Here is a 19,852-nt window from a genome sequence, read left to right on the forward strand (position 1 = left end):
ACCACCCACCCCCACCTCCTCTGCTTCTTCAAGGCCAACAGGAATGTAGACTGCTGATGACCTCATGAGGATCACTGATTCATGTTTTACTACTTTATATTAATGAGCAAAATGACTATAGAACCTCATGGTTAAATAATACACATTTAATAATGATATATTTCATCATAGTTAGCTGCATAAAAATGTCTACAAATCACATTTCTAAGCATGCTTCGCTCCATTGGAATTTGGTAACAAAGCACTATCTAGTGGTCATTTGTTAAAAGTACAACCTAAAGAATCTTTTCCTACAGCAATTTACCAAATGTCCACAAGAGAGCAGTGTTGCATTACGCGCCTAAGAGTTGACATTTGGTTAATAAAAACAAATCCAAAACAATGAGCAATTGTATGCACATTGAAAAACAATATGTACATATAAACAAACAGTAATTTAAATATGATTGTTTTCATTGTATGTATAATAGCAAAATGATGTATCGGCACTGTTTATGGGAACTTTTCAGCTATAAATGAGAGCTTTATTCCCGTCCTCCTCAGGTACAAATGCATGCTTGTTCTGTCTGTTTTTGCCAAGCTAAAAACTGCATTTGCACATAATTTTAAGTCTTTTTTTGGGAAAGGCTTTATTCACACTTCTTTGGCCAAAACTGTTGCAGTCCTCTGGTAGATCACGTTCTTGCAAAAGGTCGCAAGCATACCCATCTGCGGTGGAAGAATAATCTGTTGTGCGCAGAAGAATGTGTTATATTTCCCATGCACCTTAATAACCCACGGGGTGACTTCAGCAACAGGATTAGTGTTTAATGCTTGTAATTAATTGTGATATAACATGTCGTACTTCTTGTAAATCTAGTAGTATATAAATAGAAATATGTTGTAGTTGCTGGGTATGTGTGCTTCCATCTAGTGGTCATAACACGTCATTGTAGTTGTATACAACTTTTATCTCAAGATAATAACTGGATTTTAATGAAAATATAAGCGCAAATTGAGCTATTACATGTCATTTTAAAGTTAGGAATACATGTTAAATGAGTTCCTGTTTGATTTGTATACAGTAATGATAAGAATACATATGTTATTGTTATAATTAATAATTAATTGGATGTAGACGATTTTTATACAGTTGTGTCAGCTTATTATTGTTTATGTTAGCCGCAATGAGTCAATCACAGCATGGCTCGCAGCTGTCTTGATGACGTAGGGTGAACTTCTAAACGCGCCGCCATGTTTGTTGAAAAGCATGCCGGTACATGTAGTTGTATGAGAAATTGTCCCCACGTGTGTCAGTGCAGAAATGCCCTGCTAGTAAATGTTTTCAGGCTTAAAATATTTAACCTATTATCCATGTAAGTCTGTGTTTCTCATATGATAATGTTGGGGTTATTTAGGAGTAATGTGTTGGTTCATTAAAAATGGGAAATACAATTCCCAAGATAGCTGATTTTGTAAACAATTCTTCGCTTGTGGTGGTACGTTCAGGAAACACCAACCTTTGGGTACCCTCGTCATACAAGACTTGCAAATGTTTCTTAGAATTAATGACACAGCATATCTATAACACTGTATTAAACCAGTGAGAATACTCTTACAATTTGAACGAGTGCATCTCTATCCTCCTTCAAACCCGCACTAAAAGTTCACCTCCAGGCAGCTACAACCCTAAACTAACACCCTCCCCGGATTGCTAATCATCAGATGTAAACAATCAAATGCAGATACTTTTTCTTATGCCTTCTGATCTCTCTCTCTCTCTCTCTCTCTCTCTCTCTCTCTCTCTCTCTCTCTCTCTCTCTCTCTCTCTCTCTCTCTCTCTTTCTCTCTCTCTCTCTCTCTCTCTCCACTACTTGCTGTCCATATCCTACCCCCCACCCCCTCCCACCCCCCCACCCCCCCCACCCCCCCCACCCCCCGCTCCACACCCCTGATTGTAAATAATGTAAATAATTCAATGTGATTATCTTGTGTGATGACTGTATTATGATGATAGTATATATGATAGTATATATCTGTATCATGAATCAATTTAAGTGGACGCCGACTTAAACATGTTGAAAAACTTATTCGGGTGTTACCATTTAGTGGTCAATTGTACGGAATATGTACTTCACTGTGCAACCTACTAATACAAATCTAAATCAATCAATCAATCAATCAATCAAAGTGCAAAGTATTAACATCATTTAACCGAGTCGCTTTGTAAGAGCAACCTGATGTTGTTTTCTGATTTCCGACAGTCAGTGTATGCGTCAGCAGGAGCAGCAGCCCTCACAGCAGACCGATTTCATTCGGCGAGCAGCCGCTGCGAGGAACACAACAGACTACATCATTCAGTTCCTTGTAAGTACGACGACCCTTCTCCACCTTTAAACATTTCTCCAAAAAATTGTTTCCTACATTTTAGACCAATATATCCCCCCAGTTTATTACCAATGGCACCGTTTCGTGTCTCTGTCGCTGCTTGTGATTCCTACCAAAGTGACAGAGTGAGACGTTCAGGGACAGCTTGCTCTTTTGTTCTCCAGCTCTGTTTCTCCCCTGACAAAGGAGAGATTTTGGTGTTTTTGTTCGTCTTTTTGGCTTTGGGATAGTTTGACAACACCACCGCTCCGTCGTACGCATTGTTGATGTTGTATTTGGTGATTTTTTTTGGTGGGGACCAACATTTAGTGATAAAAAGTGCCCCCACTGACCTACACACTGTAACGGTTTATAGGCATTGACCCAGTAAAAAGTATCAGGTTTGTTGTTGTAAGAATATATTTCTGACTGTAGCACTTATTTTTGGGGTTATAGGCTGCTGCTCTGCTGTGCAACAAAGGAAACAAGCATCAAACAAAGAGCCATAAAAACAACACCAGGATGGGATTCTATAGATAGAAGAATGCTGCATCAAATTTAAGTTTATAGGATATTTCTTGTCAGACATTATGTTTTTTTTGAGTGGCTTTCAAGGATAGTTAAACCGTTGTGTCAAAAGCTTCTTACAGATGGAAACATGCACATGACCACAGGGGTCCAGTCCACCATGGTGATGCTGGGAAAGCAGTTTTTAGTCCAATCCCTTCTGCCTCTTCATCGTGTGCTCATGTTACACTAGAAACCGTGACAGCTCCGCCAGGGTCCTCCTAAAGCTCTGGCCATGACGTCGTCCGACAGCGACGAGACCGGGAGCGATCTCTCCGAGTCTCTGGAGATCCTCCAGCTTCAGGACCAGTACATGGACTCTGAGAGCTGCTTCAAGTCAAAAAGTTTACCCATCCTGAATGGACCCTGTCCGACGCACTGCAAGGAGGCTGGACTGCTTCACGCTGCCCATGTGGAAGAGAGTTGCGAGCGCCAGCTTCAAACTCCCGATGAAGCGGACTCGCCTTCATTGAGGACGGACTTCTCCCCTTCCGTGTCCAGCATGGTGGGGCTCAGCAGCTCTCTACCCGTGGATCCACACAGGGCAGCAGGGGGTAAAAAGGTGGGCTTCTCTCTCTCCCGCTTTGTTCGTATCCCGGCCAGGAAATATGTGCGCGTTATCCTCAGAGACTCTCGCTGCTTCCTGTTCTGCATGTGCTACCTGACCTTCATCCAGTCCCTGATGGTGTCAGGCTACCTGAGCAGCGTCATCACCACCATAGAGAAGCGTTACAGCCTCCGCAGCTCCGAGTCGGGCCTGCTAGTCAGCTGCTTCGACATCGGCAGCTTGCTTGTGGTTGTCTTCATCTCCTACTTTGGGGGCAGAGGTCAGAGGCCGCGCTGGTTGGCTGTAGGCGGCGTGGTCATTGCCATCGGGGCGGCACTGTTTTCCCTGCCACATTTCATCTCGCCGCCTTACCAGATACAAGAGATGAACGCGTCGGCGGGCAATGAAGGACTCTGCCTTAGTGGCAACAACAGCGGGCGAGAGATGTTTGACCCCACAGCATGTCCCCGAAACCAGGAGGGCAATGAACACAACCTTTACGTGGCTCTCTTCATCTGCGCCCAGATACTGGTGGGCATGGGCTCCACACCAATCTACACCTTGGGACCAACCTACTTGGATGACAATGTGAAAAAAGAAAACGCTTCTCTGTACCTGGGTAAGTCCCTCTACTACATACACAATGCTAACATGGTCAGCGTCCAGCATCTTTATCTAGCGCAATTAAATGCCAGATCTTCTGATGTGGCAATTATTCCAGCATTTCTCTTGGAAAGGTGCTAGCTAGGTGCTAGATGCTAGCATTTTGAAGAAGACAAACTTGTCAGTGGACTTAAATGCGTCGCACCTTTTTCCAGAATTGAAGGATGGCGTGGCGAAGTTGGTAGAGTGGCCGTGTCAGCAATCGGAGTGTTGCTGGTTACTGGGGTTCAATCCCCACCTTCTACCATCCTAGTCACGTCCGTTGTGTCCTTGGGCAAGACACTTCACCCTTGCTGCTGCTGGTTAGCGCCTTGCATGGCAGCTCCCGCCATCAGTGTGTGAATGTGTGTGTGAATGGGTGAATGTGGAAATACTGTCAAAGCGCTTTGAGTACCTTGAAGTACAAGTATAACCCATTTATAAGGATGCCATCGGGCTGCATTACAGCCCTCCCTCGCCACATCTCACTTTAAATATTGGGGCATATTTTGTATCTTTGGCCTACATTAGGTGTTAGGCCGTATATACCTGTATGTCCCATGTGTAATAAAAAAACAACAAATTGAAACAAATGCTTAAGAATACAGTTTTTATTTTGATAGCGTATGGATCCATACAGAAACCTGAACAATGGGGTGGCATAGCACAAATTGTAGAGCAGCCGTGCCAGCAACTTGTCTGTTCCAGGTTTGAATCCAGCGTCCGTCATCCTAGTCACGGCCGTTGTGTCCTTGGGCAAGACACTTCACCCTTGCTCTTAATGTGTTGTGGTTAGCACCTTACATGGCAGCTTCTGTCATCAGTGTGTGAATGGGTGAATGTGGCATGTAATGTAAACCGCTTTGGGTATCATTCCAGGTATAGTAAAGCGCTATATAAATACAGACCATTTACTCAGCAGCCTTAAAGTACCAGTAAAGTGGAAAAACAAGTTGACTTTATTTGCTTCATTTTGTTTCATTGTATCCATTAAACCATATCTAATCGTATTTACAGTCCGCAAAGTTTGTGAAAACACTGTTTAAACATCACAAAATGCCACAAATTCAGTCAGCCATTTTGAATATTCCGCTCCGAATACCTTCGGCTAATGCCGGAGATTGACGTCACAATGGGAACACTTATGCACTTTGACGATAGTATCAAATCAGTCATACTGGAAATATGCAAAAATTAGACAGTTTATCATTCACAATTCCTATATAAGATATGAACACGTTTTTCTTTTTTTTATGCATTCTATGTTGTAAATAAATGTATAAACAGTCTAACAATGTAGTCAATTGGGGCTTTCTATTTCGCCCACAAAACCCTCTAAATAACCATCCAAAACCCACCAACAACACGCTATGTACATATCGTGACCTAAATATTAACCAAATATTAGCAATGTTGTTATTATAAGCGCTAACACAGACAAACAATTTCTTAGCGGCACAATGATACAGACAGCTAAGTAGCCCTCTGCTGCCTTTACTGCAAGCCGACATCGATGTAAGGCTGCTCCTGCGATATCTCGTCTCGTCAAAGTTATTTTAGATTATAAATCATGCCTCTCATCTGGATAATAGGATGATATCTAGAAGCTGTTCATCTGTGACATTCAATGTATACCCGGAGATGGAGACAGACACACACAACCGAAGACAGTGTCTGCAGGTAGACTTTTCCTTGTTAAACCTTCGTGTGCATCATGATTGATTCTTCAACTAAACTGGAAGATATGGGCATCCTATCTGTCATCATCAAAGTAAGAGCAAACATTGTACATTAAGCTATCGTTTCGTTATGTTGTCTGTATTTCTTGTTTAGCCCTTAGCAATACTGCCACATGATGCTATAGTGTTTCACTAAAGCTGGATTTGTTTAGCAGAACTTCTAAAACTTGGAGCTCATTCTCCTTATATTCAGTTTTAACAATATAAGGTTCTTGATCATAATTTTTCCCAAAGTTATCGTTGTTGGCTCTCACATAGTCCGCTTGAGTTGCATTGTTTTTGGTGGGGAAGGGATCTGCAGTCCCTACCTCTACATCACGCAATGATGTGTCTGGCTTCCTCATTATCTCTCAAAATGGATCTGCAAGATTGATAGTATTTTGATCATATTTTTTGTTCACAAACTTTGGAAGTATTTAGGTGTCAAATCAGATATATATGATAATAGCTTCAATATAGAGGCAACTTGTTTTTCCACTCTACTGGTACTTTAAAGGGCAACTGCGCTTTTTTGGGAATTTTGCTTACTGTTCACAATAATTTTGAGAGACAAGAAGACCGATGTATTTTTTTAATGCATTGTAACTTGTAAATAAAAGTCTACTTACAATGGAGTCAATGGAAGGTCTGCTATTCTGCCCATAAAGCCCTCTAAATAACCATCTGAAAAACGCCTACTCCATTTGCAATTCGTGACCTGAATATTCACCAAGTATTAGTTATAGTGTTATAAGCGCTTACGCAGACAAACTATTTAAAGGCCTACTGAAATGATTTTTTTTTACTTAAACGGGAATAGCAGATCCATTCTATGTGTCATACTTGATCATTTCGCGATATTGCCATATTTTTGCTGAAAGGATTTAGTAGAGAAAATCGACGATAAAGTTCGCAACTTTTGCTCGCTGATAAAAAAAGCCTTGCCTGTACCGGAAGTAGCGTGACGTCACAGGCGCTAGTATTCCTCACAATTCCCCATTGTTTACAATGGAGCGAGAGAGATTCGGACCGAGAAAGTGACGATTACCCCATTAATTTGAGCGAGGATGAAAGATTCGTAGATGAGGAACGTTACTGTGAAGGACTTGAGAGGCAGTGATGGACGTATCTTTTTTCGCTCTGACCGTAACTTAGGTACAAGCTGGCTCATTGGATTCCACACTCTCCTTTTTCTATTGTAGTTCACAGATTTGTATTTTAAACCACCTCGGATACTATATCCTCTTGAAAATGAGAGTCGAGCACGCGAAATGGACATTTAAAGTGACTTTTATCTCCAAGACAATACATCGGTGACACACTTAGCTACTGAGCTAACGTGCTAGCATCGTTCTCAAATGAAGATAGAAACAAAATAAATAAACCCCTGACTGGAAGGATAGACAGAAGAGCAAAAATACTATTAAACCATGTACATGTAACTACACGGTTAAAAATTCTCAGCCTGGTAAGGCTTAACAATGCTGTTGCTAACGACACTAAGGCTGATTTAGCAACTTAGCAACCGGAACTCACAGAACTATGTACTCTCTCCTTTTTCTATTGTGTATCACGGATTTGTATTTTAAACCACCTCGAATACTATATCCTCTTGAAAATGAGAGTCGAGCACGCGAAATGGACATTTAAAGTGACTTTTATCTCCAAGACAATACATCGGTGACACACTTAGCTACTGAGCTAACGTGCTAGCATCGTTCTCAAATGAAGATAGAAACAAAATAAAAGAAAACCCTGACTGGAAGGATAGACAGAAGAGCAAAAATACTATTAAACCATGAACATGCGCGCACGAGCATACGTCCACACGGAAGTCATACAAATAACGCTTTTCAAAACAAAAGCAGCACTGTTTTATTGCACACTCGAGATGGATACTTTTTAAAATTTATTTTGTAATTTATGATTGGCCTCACGCGGGCCGGACAGGGACGTACAAAGGGCCGGATGCGGCCCACGGGCCGCAGAATGCCCAGGTCTGTTCTAGATCATAAATAATGCCTCTCACCTTGATAGTAGATGGATGAGAACATAATCTGACTAGTTGGTCAACTTTGACATCCAATTAAGACCCAGGAATGGCAAGAGAGACACAAAAAGACGCTTGGTTCTCCCCCCTTTTATTTTGTCAAGGATTGAGTCATTCATCAATATATGTTAAATATGTGAACATCCCATCTGTCGAAATCCCAGTGACAGCAGACATTGTACAGTAAGTGATGTTTTATTAAGTTTGCTGCTTCGCATAAAGTTTGCAGTGAGTAATAATCAGTGATGTCGAAGCAAAACGCGAACGTCCTGATGCATTTGTGAAATTAATGCGCTGCCGTATGCTTAAAATGAGAAAAATACGTACATATTAAATGTTATTACAAATGTGCCTGTTACTACATTACATATATACTTACAGAATGTATATTAAAGGCCTACTGAAACCCACTACTACCGACCACGCAGTCTGATAGTTTATATATTAATGATGAAATCTTAACATTGCAACACATGCCAATACGGCCGGGTTAACTTATAAAGTGCAATTTTAAACTTCCCAGGAAACTTCCGCTTGAAAACGTCGCGGTATGATGACGTATGCGTGTGACGTCATGAGGTCAAGGGAAGTGTTTGGACCCAATTCAAATACCTCTGTTTTCTTCGACAAAATTCCACAGTATTCTGGACATCTGTGTTGGTGAATCTTTTGCAATTTGTTTAATGGACAATGGAGACTGCAAATAAGAAAGTTGTAGGTGCGATCGGTGGAGCGACGGACTACAGCAACACCAACACCAGGAGGTTTTGTTGTGTTTTGAGCAGGATAGCAGACGCACTACAGTGAGTACGCCCGCCGCCGCATCTAAGTTAGCTTCTGTTTTTTTTAGCTTCGCCAAGCTGAATATTATTAATCGTGTATTTACATGTTCATGGTTTAATAGTATTTTTGATCTTCTGTCAATCCTTCCAGTCAGGGTTTTTTTTAAATGTAGTTTCTATCTGCATTTGAGACTGATGCTATCACGTTGGCTACGTACTAGGTTAGCTTCTATTTTTTTAGCTTCGCAAAGCTGAATATTATTAATCGTGTATTTACATGTTCATGGTTTAATAGTATTTTTGATCTTCTGTCTATCCATCCAGTCAGGGTTTTTTTAAATTTAGTTTCTATCTGCATTTGAGACTGATGCTATCACGTTGGCTACGTAGCTAGGTTAGCTTCTATTTTTTTTTAGCTTCGCAAAGCTGAATATTATTATTTGTTGATTTACATGTTCATGGTTTAATAGTATTTTTGATCTTCTGTCTATCCATCCAGTCAGGGTTTTTTTTAAATTTAGTTTATATCTGCATTTGAGACTGATGCTATCACGTTGGCTACATAGCTAGGTTAGCTTCTATCTTTTTAGCTTCGCAAAGCGGAATATTATTAATCGTGTATTTACATGTTCATGGTTTAATAGTATTTTTGATCTTCTGTCTATCCATCCAGTCAGGGTTTTTTTAAATTTAGTTTCTATCTGCATTTGAGACTGATGCTATCACGTTGGCTACGTTGCTAGGTTAGCTTCTATTTTTTTAGCTTTGCAAAGCTGAATATTATTAATCGTGTATTTACATGTTCATGGTTTAATAGTATTTTTGATCTTCTGTCTATCCATCCAGTCAGGTTTTTTTTTAATTTAGTTTCTATCTGCATTTGAGACTGATGCTATCACGTTGGCTACGTAGCTAGGTTAGCTTCTATTTTTTTAGCTTCGCAAAGCTGAATATTATTAATCGTGTATTTACATGTTCATGGTTTAATAGTATTTTTGATCTTCTGTCCATCCATCCAGTCAGGTTTTTTTTAAATTTAGTTTCTATCTGCATTTGAGACTGATGCTATCACGTTGGCTACGTAGCTAGGTTAGCTTCTATTTTTTTTAGCTTCGCAAAGCTGAATATTATTAATCGTGTATTTACATGTTCAGTCACTGTGAATGTCCATTTTGCGTTCTCGACTCTCATTTTCAAGAGGATATAGTATCTGAGGTGGTTTAAAATAAAAATCTGTGATCTACAATAGAAAAAGGAGAGATTGTGGAATCCAATGAGCCAGCTTGTACCTAAGTTACGGTCAGAGCGAAAAAAGATACGTCCATCACTGCCTCTCAAGTCCTTCACTGTAACGTTCCTCATCTACGAATCTTTCATCCTCGCTCAAATTAATGGGGTAATCGTCACTTTCTCGGTCCGAATCTCATTGCTCCATTGTAAACAATGGGGAATTGTGAGGAATACTAGATCCTGTGACGTCACGCTACTTCCGGTACAGGCAAGGCTTTTTTTATCAGCGAGCAAAAGTTGCGAACTTTATCGTCAATTTTCTCTACTAAATCCTTTCAGCAAAAATATGTCAATATCGCGAAATGATCAAGTATGACACAGAATGGATCTGCTATTCCCGTTTAAATAAAAAAATTTCATTTCAGTAGGCCTTTAAAGGTTTGGTGATGTTTTTTTAAGTGCTTTATAGGGGGAATAGATCAACTCCCATGGACTCCATTGTAAGCGGATTTTGCTCGCATTTATTTACTAGATAGAATGCATAAAAAAATTAAAATGTGTTCTTTTCTTACATAAGGATTTTGGATGATAGGCAAAATTCCCAAAAAAGTACAGTTCTCTTGTAAATGGCAGATAAATCTATCTTTTTTTTACTATTTTATTTCCTTCAAATACATAAATTCACAATACAGTACTGACAATTTAGAAGTCTACTTTTTGTTAGGCTGTGATATAGATTTAATCAATCAATCAAAGTTTACTTATATAGCCCTAAATCACGAGTGTCTCAAAGGGCTGCACAAGCCACAATGACATCCTCGGCTCAGATCCCACATCAGGGCAAGAAAAAACTCAACCCAATGGGATGACAATGACAAACCTTGGAGGGGACCCGGGCAGATGTGGGGACCCCCCCCTCCCCCTTGGGCGACCGGTGCAATGGACGTCGAGTGGATCTATCATAATAGAGTGAGAGTCCAGTCCATAGTGGATCTAACATAATAGTGTGAGAGTCCAGTCCATAGTGGGGCCTGCAGGAGATCATCTTGAGTGGAGACAGGTCAGCAGCGCAGAGACATCCCCAACTGATGCACAGATGAGTGGTCAACCCTGGGTCCCAACTTTGGACAGCAAGCGCCTCATCTGTGGTCACCGAATCTGTGCCCCCCCCCTCCACGAAGGAGAGGGGGGCAGAGCAGAAAAGAAACGGCAGATCGACTGGTCTAAAAGGGGGTCTATTTAAAGGCTAGAGTATACAAATGAGTTTTAAGATGGGACTTAAATGCTTCTATTGAGGTAGCATCTCTAACTGTTACCAGGAGGGCATTCCAGAGTACTGGAGCCTGAATAGAAAACGCTCTATAGCCTGCAGACTTTTTTTGGGCTCTGGGAATCACTAATAAGCCGGAGTTCTTTGAACGCAGATTTCTTGCCGGGACATATAGTACAATACAATCAGCAAGATAGGATGGAGCTAGACCGTGTAGTATTTTATACGTAAGTAGTAAAACCTTAAAGTCACATCTTAAGTGTACAGGAAGCCAGTGCAAATGAGCCAGTATAGGCGTAATAAGATCAAACTTTGTTGTTCTTGTCAAAAGTCTAGCAGCCGAATTTTGTACCAACTGTAATCTTTTATCTTTAAGTAATTTAAGTTAAGTGCCTCTTTTAAAAAATACACATTTAAAAAAGAAATTACCGTATGTGATGGGAGTCAGTCTTGTCCTCCTTTACTACTATGTAAGCTATTGGTTTAATAGCTATATTGCTATATTGTTTTACAGCAAGTGACGTCGCAGAAGCTCTGTCAAAAACCGTTGAGTCCAGAGAGTGACATATTCTTTGAGCATGCGTGGACTGATCGGGTCTTCCGTGACCGGTCTGGTAGCGGCACTTACAAAATGGCGACTAATATTTGTGCTACTATATCTTCACGGCGACAATCAAGTTTACCAACTTTTGGCAGAGCAACTTTTTGATGCACTTCGACTCTTGCCTCATCAATATCACATTTCCACATTGGTGAGCCTTTGGCGTTAGCATTGTAAAAATTGTGAGATGTACCAGTATCAGCGCGCCTCTTAATGCTAACACGACTGTTGTCGGCTATCTGCAGCTGTCCGGGCAATGCTGAATGGAGATGAGCTCTGTTGATTCAAGGACGCACTATATCTTTAACAGTGTTTCTTAACCATAGTGTTTCTTAACCATAGGCCCCATTGTTGGGCCGCTAGTGCCCCCTGGGTGGCCGCTAGAAAGATCTGTTTTTCAGCTGTGGTCCGTATGGGCTGCAACGGTACTCAGTTGTAATATACTTCTACCACTTGCGGCAGTAATAAGACTATCAAAAAAACAGATGAAGCCTGGAGCTAAAGTTTATTTAGCGCACAAATTATGACTAAAGTGGTGAGAGCTGTATTTTCATTTGCACTTTCATTTTTTGACGGTTTAGTCAAACATATATAGATTATTTAGTTGGAATTTATTTAATTTAGCAATGCGTAACTTCATCAGTTTGTATGAGTTCTCCTTTTTCAGTATATTTGATAAGTATTTATTTTTTCAATCAGCCTGACCCAAGCCTTAATCATAATCTTTACGATTAACTTATTTTTTCATATCATTTGACAAAGTTTGTTTTGTTAAACTGTCAGGTTAGATATAATTACTAAAAATGATTAAAACCAAGAGTAAGATGACTAATTCAGTGTTGATATTTGAGTGGCTTCTCTGGAGTGGATACTTTAGTAGGGATGATGTTTGATAAGAAATTATCGAGTTCGAGCCTATTATCGAGTCCTCTTATCGAACCGATTCCTTATCGATTCTCTTATCGAGTCCAGATAGGTTGCTGTATATGGGAAAAAAACACACAATATTTGGTTTAACAAATCACTTCACATTCGCTACTGCTCGCTACTATAGTATTACCATATCTGAGTTATTGTGCAGAAAAGTGGGGAAATAACTACAAATGTGCGCAACATTCGCTAACCTTGTTACAAAAAAAAAAATTTAGACTGATACATAATGTTGGATATAGAGAACATACAAACACTTTATTTATTGAGTCAAAAATATTAAAGTTCGATGATTTGGTAAAATTGCAAACAGCTAAAATGATGTGGAATTAAATGATGGAATGGATTAAGTAAAGAAGTTAAACATTGTACTGATATGATCCAGTTAAAGAGGTTGTTCAAATGAATAGTGCTTACAAAGTACAAAGAAGAATTATGAGAAATACTTTCAACCTTATTGAAAATAAGATATTCTTCATCTCAGTATATTAATAATGACTGAATTAATTAATTACATATTACAAACTGTTGTATATACTAATTCACAGATATTTTATTATAAAAAGGATGTATATATTTGTAAACGCTATGAAGTGGGAAAGGGGTAGGATTAAATAAGCTTTACTTCTTCCTACTCCTGTAAAGTGAAATGATATGAAACTGTGATGTATTATACTGTAAGTGTGTTCATGTTCCAAATAAACTAAAGAAATAAAAAAAGCACTAGTTTATTAGACAGACTTGCAAACTTTGTCGTGGTGTAGGCTACAAGATAACGTTAACGTTATCAGACATACAAAAAGGTTAACGTTACCGTTAGCCGCTGACTATGCTTAGGTAACGTTAGTCTAGCTAACATTACTTCAGTCCTGGTTGACATAAGAGGTAACGTTGCTACAAGTGAGCAGATATGGAAATAAACCGACAACAGTTAACGTTAGTTACTCACCGGCGTCACCGCCACTGTAGCTGGCACAGGGGCAGCTGGCAGAAGAAGAGGGGCGTTTTTCGTTGTCTCTGTCGCTGCTTCAAAGACACGACACGCTTGTTGTACTTCCCCCGCTTACACGAGAGCGAAGCCTGGCAATGATTGCATATTGCCGCTTCCTCGTTTTTTTTGTGAAATGAAGCCATGCCTTGGAGCGCTTTTTCCGGTCCATTTTTTTCCTGCTTTCCCCATCTGCGCCTAATGACTGAGCTACGTGATGTCATTTCTTGTGATGTCCCACGGGGCATTTCTTGTCGGGACGGGATTCTTTCCCAGGGATTCAAATAAAGAACCAACTCTTTTTCTTTACTATAGTGGTCTCGATAACGGGTACTGGTTCTCAAAAAGGGATTCGAGTCCCAGGACTCGGTTCTTTTCTTATCGAACAGCCGGGAAAACCGGTTTCGAGCATCATCCCTATACGTTAGGCCCTGAGGTCAAAGGTTAAAACCCCCTGATTTTTGACATCATCAGCTCCACAACATTGGTAAGCATTGTGAGCAATGAGGAATGACAACACAGGAAATGCAATGCTAAGAACACAGCTAATGGCAGTAGCTGCGACTGTCATGTTGACCACATTTTGACTGAACAACACACGGCTGTGGTTTTGGCCTATGGAAGACCACTTCTAAGTGTGATTAGAACTGGTCTTCCATATGCTGGAAGACCAGTTCTCATCGCATAGTATTTCCACGTATTGTAGTTGCCTGGGCGACATAGCAATAACGCTTGGAGGATCCTCCATGCTACCACTACTGTGAGTACTGTAATGTACAGTAGAAAGCACTTAAGGCTACTATATTGGGTGAAACGAGTGTAGCCGTGACTATATACTGTAGGTGCTATTTCATGTTTAGATTGGTTGTAAACAGTATTTGCTTTATCTATGAAAATATTTGATTTATTAACAATCATCCTACTTTTTGGAAGTTTGTTTACCTTGACACAGTGAGGGTTGAACTCCGCCAAGGCTGCCCTTTGTTACCGATTCTGTTCATAACTTTTATGGACAGAATTTCTAGGCGCAGTCAGGGAATTGAGGGGATCTGGTTTGGTGGCTGCAGGATTAGGTCTCTGCTTTTTGCAGATGATGTGGTCCTGATGGCTTCATCTGGCCAGGATCTTCAGCTCTCACTGGATCGGTTTGCAGCTGAGTGTGAAGCGACTGGGATGAGTATCAACACCTGCAAGTCCGAGTCCATGGTTCTCGCCCGGAAAAGGGAGTGCCATCTCCGGGCTGCGGAGGAGACCCTGCCCCAAGTGGAGGAGTTCAAGTACCTCGGAGTCTTGTTCACGAGTGAGGGAAGAGTGGATCGTGAGATCGACAGGCGGATCGGTGCGGCGTCTTCAGTAATGCGGACGCTGTATCGATCCGTTGTGGTGAAGAAGGAGCTGAGCCGGAAGGCAAAGCTCTCAATTTACCGGTCGATCTACGTTCCCATCCTCACCTATGGTCATGAGCTTTGGGTTATGACCGAAAGGACAAGATCACGGGTACAAGCGGCCGAAATGAGTTTCCTCCGCCGGGTGGCGGGGCTCTCCCTTAGAGAGAGGGTGAGAAGCTCTGCCATCCGGGAGGGGCTCAAAGTAAAGCCGCTGCTCCTCCACATCGAGAGGAGCCAGATGAGGTGGTTCGGGCATCTGGTCAGGTTGCCACCTGAACGCCTCCCTAGGGAGGTGTTTAGGGCACGTCCGACCGGTAGGAGGCCACGGGGAAGACCCAGGACACGTTGGGAAGACTATGTCTCCCGGCTGGCCTGGGAACGCCTCGGGATCCCCCGGGAGGAGCTGGACGAAGTGGCTGGGGAGAGGGAAGTCTGGGCTTCCCTGCTTAGGCTGCTGCCCCGCGACCCGACCTCGGATAAGCGGAAGAAGATGGATGGATGGATGGATGGATGGGTTTACCTTGGTCAGGCCTAGTACCAATTGACCACGATAATGGATGACTGTAAAGAAGCTAAAACCAATCCAATATAGGTCAATATATGCAAAATTATAAGAACAAAATATTGATATCTTAGCTACGTGTTTTAGGTGACAAAGAAAATGTGTGTATTGTCCATCCATCCATCCATTTTCTACCGCTTATTCCCTTTTGTAATATTTAATAATATATCACCTTGATAATTTATTTACAATGTTACAAAACAAGCTGTGGGCCTAACATGGCCATGAGCCCCATTTTGGACACCCTTGGTTTAGGCACTGTCACACTGCCACCGGTTCTCTAACAATAGACTACCAAATAGTGGTGGTACATCTCATGGAAAGATGGCTACTTGTGGTTTCCAACCCACTTATACACACACTTCTATTGTCTGGCCACTGTTTAACATCTGCTTGCATGCCCTTGGAACCACATATACTGCAAACTGTGCAAAGTCAACCTTCAGCACCAGATGAGGGAATGTGCGCTCACAGGCAGAACTGGGTTGCCTATGATTAATGGACCAGTACAATATACTGTGTGTGTGTGTGTACAGGGAAGCAAAGTTCCGGTGGTCAGAGAGCGTCCTCTCTACTCTGGTATCATATTTACCCCGCATGCTGGTTCTGTAATTGTAATGCGCATAACTCCTAAAGTAATCCTCCCTTGTGACTGTGTCAGTGGGCCGTGGGGCACCCCTCAATCTGCCGAGGCTCACTGGCCCACTGACCTTTGCATCTGATTAGAAGAGCTATTTGTCCACCGGTCATGTGATTAAACCTCTCTACATTGGGATAGCTCACGTCCTTACACACTGGACCCGTCCTCGCATTGCATCCTCGGCTGCCCTCAAGACCGAGTATTGATTGCATCCTTGCGTCACTGCCAGTCACTGCAGCACTGCTATCGAACTGGCCACAAAAACAGCATTCTTCGTTGACGCCTTACCCCCTTTACAACTGGAAGCATCTCCTAACTACTCCACCTTGACCTTGCTGACTGCTTTCCGGTATTTGGACCAGCAGAGAAAGAAAGAGGAGATGTGTTCTGACATGTCTGCGAGGCACAAACACGAAAAGAAACGTCCCTGATTTGCATTCCAGATGCTCAGAAAAATAACCATGGCAACCGTGGGGTCTCTTTTGTGAGGCAGGTGTTGCAAGTGCGTGGAGATCTTTATGGCGGTTGCTGCATTCATCAGTCACAGCTGCCGCAGCAAATGGCATGTGTTGCCACTTAATTCAGTGACTTATCGAGAACCACTTATTCCAGCAATCATAGGCTACCTAAGCCCCCCCCCCATTCCTTTATTCCTTGAGGTGGTGTCTCCCCCGGCCCCCCCACTGCCACAAACCCATAAACCCCAACTCAATTTGCACCGACTCAGAGGGGAGGAGTCGCCTGCTTTTGTAGGACAATGTCGTTGACACCGTGGGGGTGAGATAGTGTGTCTTTGTGAGGATCTTTGTGGCTGTGCGTTTCCTCTGACCTATCATGCTGTAAAGCTTCGGTTTGGTCTCATGTTGCCATGGCAATACAGTGTCACACAACTATCTGAGCTTAAGCCCCATTCTTGCCCTCATCACAGACAAGCTGAGGAATTGTCCATTTTAGGATTTTTCCCCTCTTGTCTCGTTTTATCTGTGCTTTGATTTTCAACACACCATTATTGCTGTTAATATGGTGAAGCCACTCCAGCTTGCTGTTGATGACGTTAGGTTAGGGACCCAAAATCGATCAAGGGTTAATTTAATTTAATTTTTATTGGAAGAGGTTTTATTCTTGGCTACAGACTTGTGTAGGGTGTCCCTATACAAGCACTATATTTCAATGACTATTTAATTGAATTCCTAAAAATTACACAAGAAACTAAGTTGATTTATATTTTGAGTACCAACAAAGGAGTCATTGAAGATTGCTTGCTCTACTTGCCCTCACGTTCCAATGCCTTGAAGACTGGCACCTCCACTTTTGACAACCTTCAGCCCCTGTCGGACACAGGCCTCTCCAATATTTTGCAGCATTCGCCTCACATCAGGCCGTGCAAATTCTTTCCTCAAGCTCTGACAGGTCACCAAGCTTACTGGCATACACCTTGCCGTCGATGTAGGCCCACAGAAAAAAATCACAAGGTGTGAGCCCTTCAAACGATCTATCGTCAAAAAACTTGATGTTCAGGAAATCTCCCACCATCCTGTCAAGCTGAGGAGGAGCTGTGTCTTGTTGAAAGAAAGGTTGAAAGTAAGGTTACTCCTTGCCTGACATTGTTTTAACAGGAAAAGTCTGCCGCATCTATTAGTATATTTACCCCTGTAGAGGTCGTCATGTTATTGGATGCAACGCGGAAGAAAAATCAGCCCTATGCTAGACATTGCACACCAAACCACCAGCTTCAGAGAGTCTCGTTCATGTTTTAGAATTTTTGCTAGGTTTTATTTACCCCCAAATTTGACAGTTGTTGGTTTACCCAACCAGAGAGATTAAAAAAGTACCAATAGCTGTGGGCTGTTTTGGTCATGGTAGACATAGGGCTGAGTGATTATATGATGGATGATCATGATAAATTTCAGGTCAATCACGGTGACCAGCGATGAGCATACATTAACTCGATCAAAGATGGCGGAATCGTCCGTGACAACAGCCAATCAGTCTACCTTTTCTTGCTTCACTTCCAGTAGAAGTAAACAGAACCATGTATATGAACAGAATGACCAAACTTGGGGTTAAACGTTGTGACTTGGAATTATCCATGGTCATATGAATTGCAAACAGTCACGAAATTGGCCAATAAAAACAGTGTACTATTAAACACGGAAAGTTGCCAAAATTGACGTAATGTTATTGTATAATGCTGTCATTGTGAGGAGAAGGAGCGTTTGTCTGGGGGTATCAAGCCGGCAGCCATACACCTTTCTCAGGCCAGCTCTCTGCCAGCCTCTGGACCATTCACTCAGATCTCAAAGCGGCCATTATAAAACTACGAACTAACTCCAGAGCCGGCCCAGTCACAAGGTATGTGCGGCTTCTGTACACACACACACACACACACACACACACACACACACACACACACACACACACACACACACACACACACACACACACACACACACACACACACACACACACACGTGAATGCAATGCACACTTGATCAACAGCAATAAAGGTTACACTGAGGGTGGGCGTACAAACAACTTTAACACTGTTAGAAATATACGCCACACTGTGAATCCACACCAAACAAGAATGACAAACACATTTCGGGAGAACATCCGCACCGTAACACAACATAAACACTACAAAACAAATACCCAGAACCCTTTGCAGTACTAACTCTTCCGGGAAGCTACAAAATACACCCTCCCTACCCCCCCCCCCCCCCCCCCCCACACACACACACACCTTGTAGCGTCCCGGAAGATTTAGTGCTGCAAAGGATTCTGAGTATTTGTTCTGTTGTGTTTATGTTGTGTTACGGTGCGGATGTTCTCCCGAAATGTGTTTGTCATTCTTGTTTGGTGTGGGTTCACAGTGTGGCGTATATTTCTAACTGTGTGGAAGTTGTTTAACCCTCAGTGTTGCCTGTATCGCTGTTGATCAAGTATGCGTTGCATTCACTTGTGTGTGCGTGCAGAAGCCGCACATTTTATGTGACTGGGCCAGCACTCGTTGGAATGGATGAAAAGCGGACATGACAATTTTCGGGAGGGGCAATGAAATTTGGGAGTCTCCCGGGAGGGTTGGCAAGTATGACAATTAGCGGTGAATGCGCTGTTACTGCGGCACCGCCGCTGTATATAATCGGCGGGCCAGCTCTAGTGTTAATTTGATATCGCCCCAAGGGCCAAGTGAAATTACACGGCGGGCTAAATCTGCCCCGCGGGCCAGAGTTTGACACCCATGTTTTAAGGGGACACTTGTGCAGCTAAGGCTTTCCCATAAGTGGAATAAATTCCTTCTGGTTAGGTCCTCCTTTACTTGTTGTTTTATTGTGTATTCCTTATAGACAACAATTGAGACTAGGGCTGGGGGATATGGCCTTTTTTTAATATCGAGATATTTTAAGGCCATATCGCGATACACGATATATATCTCAATATTTTGCCTTAGCCTTGAATGAACACTTGATACATATAATCACAGCAGTATGATGATTCTATGTGTCTACATTAAAACATTGTTCTTCATACTGCATTAATATATGCTACTTTAAAACTTTCATGCAGAGAAGGAAATCACAACTAAAAAAA

At 41.9% G+C, this 19,852-nt stretch overlaps 1 protein-coding gene across 2 annotated transcripts in view; it reads left to right on the forward strand.

Moving 5' to 3' along the window:
- The first annotated feature begins 2,242 nt into the window (after positions 1–2,242).
- LOC133630039 (solute carrier organic anion transporter family member 5A1) overlaps positions 2,243–19,852 on the forward strand; it is a 78,262-nt gene continuing 60,652 nt past the window's right edge. For both annotated transcript variants that reach the window (XM_062021277.1, XM_062021278.1), the window contains exons 1-2: positions 2,243–2,346; positions 2,803–4,079. In XM_062021277.1, coding sequence (XP_061877261.1) covers positions 3,149–4,079 — 931 coding nt within the window. In that variant the 5' untranslated portion in view covers positions 2,243–2,346; positions 2,803–3,148. The remainder of the gene's footprint in view (positions 2,347–2,802; positions 4,080–19,852) is intronic.

The sequence above is a fragment of the Entelurus aequoreus genome, linkage group LG15 (assembly GCF_033978785.1).
Source record: "Entelurus aequoreus isolate RoL-2023_Sb linkage group LG15, RoL_Eaeq_v1.1, whole genome shotgun sequence".
Classification (NCBI taxonomy): domain Eukaryota; kingdom Metazoa; phylum Chordata; class Actinopteri; order Syngnathiformes; family Syngnathidae; genus Entelurus; species Entelurus aequoreus.